The sequence below is a fragment of the Scophthalmus maximus genome, chromosome 17 (genome assembly GCF_022379125.1).
Source record: "Scophthalmus maximus strain ysfricsl-2021 chromosome 17, ASM2237912v1, whole genome shotgun sequence".
NCBI classification, from domain to species: domain Eukaryota; kingdom Metazoa; phylum Chordata; class Actinopteri; order Pleuronectiformes; family Scophthalmidae; genus Scophthalmus; species Scophthalmus maximus.
In genome coordinates, this window is record NC_061531.1 from 10,733,812 (window position 1) to 10,741,672 (window position 7,861).

General features: G+C 42.6%; 1 protein-coding gene across 2 annotated transcripts; it reads left to right on the forward strand.

The window, feature by feature from the left end:
• The first annotated feature begins 41 nt into the window (after positions 1 to 41).
• Positions 42 to 7,749, forward strand: slc5a11 (solute carrier family 5 member 11). Of its 2 annotated transcripts, none has more exons than XM_035615410.2 (16): positions 42 to 351; positions 868 to 1,008; positions 1,844 to 1,915; positions 2,072 to 2,176; positions 2,308 to 2,367; positions 2,456 to 2,560; positions 2,806 to 2,911; positions 3,050 to 3,130; positions 3,214 to 3,419; positions 4,052 to 4,187; positions 4,409 to 4,516; positions 4,615 to 4,765; positions 5,315 to 5,483; positions 5,966 to 6,181; positions 6,802 to 6,979; positions 7,093 to 7,749. In XM_035615410.2, the coding sequence occupies exons 2-16, from the start codon at positions 868 to 870 to the stop codon at positions 7,329 to 7,331; spliced, it is 2,073 nt and encodes a 690-aa protein (XP_035471303.1). In that variant the 5' UTR covers positions 42 to 351; the 3' UTR covers positions 7,332 to 7,749. The 2 variants fall into 2 exon arrangements, with proteins under 2 accessions (XP_035471303.1, XP_035471304.1); XM_035615411.2 differs by having other exon boundaries at positions 7,115 to 7,284.
• Positions 7,750 to 7,861: the final 112 nt, after the last annotated feature.

Below are 7,861 nucleotides of genomic sequence, written 5' to 3' on the forward strand. Positions count from 1 at the left end.
CATAACCCTGTAATCTGTAATCTGTGTAAAGGGATGATATCACTGCCCACCTCGTCCTGTGTAATTAGGCATTCATTTAGCACTCTGTCATTTAGCTCCTCCGTTGGCAGCAGGAGTGGGTTGTGCAAACACTTGCTCTGTGAGGAGTAATAAATCCCTTACATTTTAACTAAACCTTGTGGCACATGAGGGGAAAGTGGAGTTTGATCCTTTGGTGAGTGGAGGAAGCGTCGCAACAAGCGTGAGATTCCTGGGATCGTCCCCGGATAATGTGTGACGCGCTGGATTGTTTGGGCAAAACAACTCGGCACCGGACTGTCCGGCTGGAATGATAGTGTGACCACGTGAAAGGTGAGGTTTTTTTGCTGTAAAAAGTCAGTAGATCTATTTAAAAGTTTTTTTTTAATGTTTGGTGCTGTAATCATTCCTCCTCTTCATACTGGTCATTGAAAGAAACTTTTGTTAGATGTTTACACGTGATGAGGATTAAAATCCACAGTCCTTAATGTCAAGGTGGAGCTGATTTGCTCATGTTTGTCTGCCAACATCGCATTTAATCAAGTTATCATATCTTGTGTCAGATCCGTAAAACTGACTTTATCTGTCAGATAAATACTGTAGTGAATAAAAAGCATAAAAAGAAGTGCAAGTACCTCAAACTTGTATTCAAGTTAACAAGTACATGTACTTTGTTTTTTAATAAAATTACTTTTAATTGCGGTGTCCAGATCCAAGAGGGTGTGAGGTTTTGAATGTCACTATAGTCTTGATTATCTGCAACCACAAGCATTTGTTTATCATGTTTCCAAAATGATGATAATCCTTTTACTGTCCACATCGGAATTTATTAATTTCTTGTTTTTCCAGATGACTTTTGACCCCACAGCAGGGCACCAAGGGACCAGCATGAGTCCATCTCCATCTCCCGGCACCGGAACTACTCTGGTCACTGTGGACATAGTGGTCCTGGTGGCCTACTTTCTGCTCGTGCTGGCTGTGGGCTTCTGGGTAAGTACAAGGGAAAAGAAACGGGTCACTGCTTTAATGCTGATACCAAAACCTCTTTACATAGTAAGCAATGTCGTGTTTGACATTCTAAAAACATCCTTTTTTAAAAAAAAAGAAATCTTATTAGTGGTACTTGCTTGAAATCAAAATGTATTGTACAGATTTTTGCAGCCAAACACTGACTCTAAGTCCTTGAGCATCATTGCCATCAAGCAAATGTTACCGACATCCTTCAACAAGGACAGAACTGGCCTGTATCTTTAGAACTTTGTCACAAGTTGGATTTCATCTTTCTAGCTCTACAACAGCGTCTGTTCATATTCATGTTCATGTTTGAGAGCCTGCCCTTTTCTCCCTGTGCAGCACCTTCTCTCACAAATAAGCTCACTGTATGCTGTGCCTCTGAACTAGTACCATACTGCTGTTTCAAAAAGAGATTCTCCTGTCAATTACAAGAAAGCAATTGTACAAGAAATGTCTTCCTTTTTAAAAATGAGAGATTTTTGAGACGAACATTCCCCGACAAGTAGACTTTGTAATATGACAATTAAAGGCTTCTGCATATGTTAAGTTTGCAACTGTATTTATCTGGGATAAGGCTAGAAAGGAAGCTTGATGTTCTCCAGTGGCAGGTCATGGATTTAAGAAAAACCCAGAATGAGACAGATCATAGACAATTACATACACCATAGTAAGGTAGCAGGTCGATACCTTTACCTTCTGCTTCCTTGACTCAGGGAAAATGTGATCTTCGCCCTGGTAGCAGATCCTGCTATGAATTGATATTTCATCCGTACATGAATCTCCAAGAGTTGTCCTTTTTTTCCCCTGCCAGTCCATGTGGAGGACGAAGCGCAGCACGGTGGATGGATACTTCCTGGCCGGGAAGAGCATGACCTGGTGGCCGGTGAGTCAAACACTACGACACTACCACGACTTGATAATAAGACAACCAGAAATCTGAAGCACCTCCACCTCTAATATTTCACACTCTTAAAATCAGACAGAGTTGAAAGTGATAAAGAGAGTTGATCCTGATTCTGACTCTCTCGTCTGAGTTCAGGTCGGCGCCTCCCTGTTTGCCAGCAACATTGGCAGTGGACATTTTATCGGCCTGGCGGGATCAGGAGCTGCCGCAGGAATTGGAGCGATTGCTTATGAATGGAATGTAAGAGGTTGCATACAATCTCCTCAGATATAGTGCGCAAATGGGAAACCAGTTTTGATATAAAGTATCCATCACCGTTTTGAATTTTAAAGTCTGAGTGTGTTAAAATGTTGTCATCTGGTTATGGACAGGGTATGGTGATGGTGCTGCTGCTGGGATGGCTCTTCCTGCCCATCTACATTGCCTCTGGGGTGAGGTGCACGTGCAGACAGTCAAATACTCCACACACAACATGAACATTTTGTTATTTTGTTCAATTCTTTTTCTTTATTTCTCCAGGTAACAACAATGCCAGAATACTTGCAGAGGCGTTTCGGTGGGAGAAGAACACAGTTGTTTATAGCCGTCCTGTCCTTGTTTATTTACATTTTCACAAAGATATCGGTATGATTGAAATCCACATCAATCCTCTTTTGCGTTCTACTTTGCCGTGTGCATTATTTTTGAAGTTTTGTACTCTGCTTTAACTTCCTGTTGCAACTTCTCTGTGTAAAGTACAAGTCCCATCAGGTGTGTGTGTGTGTGTGTGTGTGTGTGTGTGTGTGTGTGTGTGTGTGTGTGTGTGTGTGTGTGTGTGTGTGTGTGTGTGTGTGTGTGTGTGTGTGTGTGTGTGTGTGTTTTCCCACCAGGTGGACATGTATGCTGGTGCATTGTTCATACAGCTTGCTTTACAATGGGATATCTACCTGGCTATAGTGCTGCTGCTGTCGGTCACTGCTCTCTACACTGTAGCAGGTGACAATTCTCCCTCGCTTGCCATTCAAAAACAACTCTTACTACGACTTAGCCTGGATATAGGAGTTCTGCTTACTGCTTTTTTTCTGATATTGCTGCCTGGTAGATGAACAGCATGTGTTGTATGTTGTGTCCCAGGTGGTCTGGCTGCAGTCATCTACACAGACGCTGCTCAAACGGCGATCATGCTGGTCGGAGCCCTCACCCTCATGGGCTTCAGTAAGTCATGGCCCACACGAGACCCTCCCACCCGCAGCACTTTATCGTCCTGTATAAACGACCGTGTTGTCCCCCCTGTTGAGGCTTTGTGGAGGTCGGAGGATGGAACGCTCTGATGGACGGATACGCCCACGCTATCCCCTCAATCCGTGTGCCAAACTCGACCTGTGGCCTCCCGCGTGACGACGCGTTCCACATATTTAGAGACCCCGTGAACTCCGACCTGCCTTGGCCTGGGGTCATCATCGGCATGTCCATCCCCTCCATGTGGTACTGGTGTTCTGATCAGGTAATGATTATCACAATCAATGTGTTTTTAAACACTTCCAAAATAAGAGAAAATGGAAAAAATAGAGAACACGTTCTGCAGGTGTAATACAGTGTTGGCAATTTTTAAGAGTTTTCTTTTAGGTATTAATCTGGGATTTTAAACCAGATGATAGGGAAAGCTTGATTTCTGTTGCCAACATGGACACTACATTTATATTGTTCTTACATATTTATTTTATTGTATATATATATCGAGGTCTCTCATCTATAAAAGATTAAACTGTATTTTAGTACTTTTTCCAACTTGTTTATGCTTTTTTTTTTAAAGTTCCCCTGAGATGAAAGAGTATTGTCTGATTAGTCCCTACAAAATTCTGTTTGTAGTGTACAGTATCAGAGTGATAGTTTGCTAACCAGCCAAACCTGAGACTAGAGAGCACATGGGTAGTTTTAATGAGTCTTATCAGTATTTGTGCAAACCAACCCTTTATTCCAGACTCCAGATTGATAACAGAGCTACGTCAATATTGATCCAAACCATATTGTCCCCTATTTAAAAGATATTATATTGTTATAAATATCTCAGTTACTCATTAAGCAGCAGTCACTGGGCATTTACTAAGGGTGAGTTGTGGTTGTGATTCAATGTAGGTGATTGTGCAGCGCTCCCTGGCTGCGAAGACCCTGACACATGCAAAAGGAGGCTCACTGCTGGCTGCTTATCTAAAGATTGTGCCTTTCTTTGCTGTTATGCTGCCCGGTATGATCAGCAGGATACTTTACACAGGTATGAAACGCAAGTATTAAGCGGTGAATGCTGCAGTTGGGTGTACACTTATTGTTAGATGTAAGATAATAATTGGTCTTCAATGGTCTTTCAAGAGTTTCTCTATTCAAAAAGTAAGTAGCTAAAATGTGGCTGGTCAAATGTGTTGGGAGAAAAAAAGATTATTTTAAATTGTGGATATTTCAATTTCAGTTGTTGTGTGGGTTAATGTTATTTTATAGACGATGTGGCGTGTGCAGACCCTGAACTGTGCAAACAGATTTGTGGCAACCCGGTAGGTTGCTCAGATACCGCCTACGCCAGGCTGGTCATGGAACTGCTGCCTGCAGGTGAGAGACCTTCTCCCCCTACGTTACAGCTCCTGTCCTGCCTTCTGCTCTCCTTTACCCCAATCTTTTTGGTGATTTGTTGTTTTCCCCTCCCCCAGGATTGAGGGGTCTGATGATGGCGGTGATGATTGCTGCCCTCATGTCCTCTCTCACATCCATCTTCAACAGCGCCAGCACCATTTTCACCATGGACCTATGGAAGACTTTCAGATCTCGTGCCTCGGAGTGGGAGCTTATGCTTGTGGGCAGGTGTGTGTCAAGCAGACAAAACCTGAAATATTTTCCAGCATATTGCATGTACCCTGTACTGATGCAGTTGTTTCAGCCTGCAACAAAAAGCAACGTTTTTTTTAAAAAGTCGCGCATTTTCTGAGGAACAATTTCAAATGCATTTTTTTTTCCACTGTGGCCTTAAATGTAAGATTAAAGGCCTATATTACTAAGAATATATTATATCCCACTTGGACCATCGACATTTATAAAGTAACCATGTATGTCACATACTTGGATTTGAATCAAATCATCCGCCAAACTGCATTTGGCAGATGAAAAACCTGAAATTTCCTCTCATGCCCACCCAAACCCTAACCCCTCTTTCCACATATCTTCTAAGAAACTTCTTTTTCCTTCTGGCTTTTACACTCGCAGACACCCACACCCACACCCACAGCCTCTTGACCCCAATGTACAGCGCTGGTCACATTTATGCATTAGAAACCTTTCCAGTCTCAAAAGCAGTCCTGTGAGCAAACTGTGGCAGGTGTTTGCAGAAGCTTATGTTCAATGTGCACACTGCAGGGTGTTTGTGCTCGTGCTGGTGGTGGTGTCCGTGCTGTGGATTCCTGTCGTTCAGGCCAGTCAGGGGGGGCAGCTCTTCATCTACATCCAGTCCATCAGCACCTACCTCCAGCCCCCAGTCTCCATCATCTTCCTCATGGGCTGCTTCTGGAAGAGGACTAATGAGAAGGTAGGGATATGTACAGGAGCTTTGGAGTCGGTCTGTGTCTGATAAACGGGTCCAATTCATCAAGACCTGCCACCATGTCACTTTTGGGACACTGTAGACTATGGTTGGGGCATGTGTGTTATATTCTACACACAGGCCGTGTATATCACTCCCAATAATGGACTGTATATTATGTAATTAAAAATAAGATAGATACATAATAGATACATTTACATCATTTTCATTGAGATCGTAACATAAAAATGTTATTTCTAGATTACAAATGGCTCACACCCAACTTCATCTCCTTCGTTGTTATTTATTTCTCTTTGTGTTTGTACTGTGACATGACAGCAACAAGAGACGGTGTAGAATTCACCGAACAGTGTGGACCTCATGTCATATTTCATGTCACATGCGTCCGAAACATAGATTTACTTATATCCAGACCTGTCACTATCTGTTTGTGCTCGTCTGCCTCTCTCTCTCTCTCTCGCTCTCAGGGTGCATTTTGGGGGCTGGCTATCGGCCTGTTGGTGGGCTGCATCCGCATGTTGCTGGACTTCATTTACCCTGCGCCCCTGTGCTACGAAGAGGACGACAGGCCTGCTGTGTTGAAATATGTCCACTACCTTTACTTCTCCGTCTTGCTGTCTTTCATCACCCTGGCTGTGCTGGTTGTCGTCAGCCTGGCCACAGAGGAGCCCAAGCCTGAGCAGGTGAGGTTACTGATCTGTTCTGTAATCTGAATTTCATTCCCCAAAACATTGACGGTTAGTGTGTACAGAAAGAGAAACTTCAAAAAAGTAAAAAGTAAAGTTATCTGTTGAAGTTTTTATTGTGGGGAAACAATTTATTTAAATTCTGTGTTTCTCACCATAACATAAACTGTGCAAACTTAAATACATACAGCAGTTTTCCTGCCTTAGAAAAATGCTTAAAAACCAAACGCTCAAATCAGTCTGTAGCATGGTTTGCAGTCCTCTTCTCTTTCTCTTCTTCTTCACTGGAGCGTTGCTGTGGTCTGTTAATGCCACTGCACCAGATATAAACATCACAGGGATGTGCAGCAATGCAGCGCCAGTAGGTGTCAATAATACCTCAGGGTACATTTAAGCCAAACTGTTATTAGTTTGCAGTATGCTGTTTTTTTTAATCTGTGACCTAAATAATCATTACATACGAGTTCTTGATAAAAAAATACTTGTGCCACGTAACTTCACATACGCACAGTTTCGTGTTGCAGACAAATATAGAATCATACCTGGAATTTCTACAAGATAATCAATGGGAGGTGACTTATTTGAGCATTGGGACCTTTTTTTCTTCTTTTTCACAGATCAGTCGTCTTACCTGGTACACAAGGTTTGATCCAGTGGAGCCCAAAGAGCATGTATTCACTGTGGAGCTGAGCAGTGAGACCATAGAAGTGATCGCTAGTCAGACGGATGAAATGGGAGTTACAGGAAAAGAGCAGCAAGGGAGCAGCAATGGAGAACCATGTCATCACAGGAAAGGTGGGTTACTATCCTGTTTGTCATTCCATTTCATTTTTCCATTTCACTCTTGCTGGTGAACACACCCACTAAACAATTCAGAATGTTTTCCCTCTCCTTCTTTAACTGTCCAGACTCTTCATCCTCCATGTCCAGCCTCCAAAGCCAGTCCAGGCTAATATCAGCCATCTACTGGCTGTGCGGGATGGAGAGACGGAAGGAGGGAGAGAATAATCCTGCGGCGGCAGCGGCTCCTGCACCTGGACAGGCTAATGCTTCTCTGGAGGAAAAACCACGTCTACGAGTCATTGTCAACGTCAACCTCATCATTTGCCTCTCTGTAACTGCCTTTATCATTGGCTACTGGGGCTGACAGGAAGGTAACGGCACTCTTTGATGGACACATGGTGCGTGTGGTTTGGGTAAAATGTTGTGTACAGATTTTATTGTTTTGTTTTCACTGAGGAGCAGACGAAATGTTACTTTTTTATTCTTTAACTTTAACAGTGAAATGAGAACATCGAAACAGTGACACCACTTCATTCAACGAAACGGTGGCTTGGAATGTGTTAATGTGCAAAATGAATATGAACAATTTCAACTCAGTTGTTGTCCATCTTTCACCACATTAATCTGTGACATTGTCTTTTGTAATCTTGCTGACGTACATGATGAAATAATGTCAAAGAGGTTTTAGATTATATACCCCAGTTACACTCTGTTATGACTTTATAGCTAAAAATCAAAGATGAATAATGTCATAAAGACTTGATTAAAGGGGAAATAGGCAACTTTTTTGGCTTCAACTCATATTAGTCCCCTATAAGCGTTGCTTTCATCTTGTTATTCTCTTGGTTTTCATGGAAAAATGACGACTCGTTTTAACGGCACAAGGAACTGCGT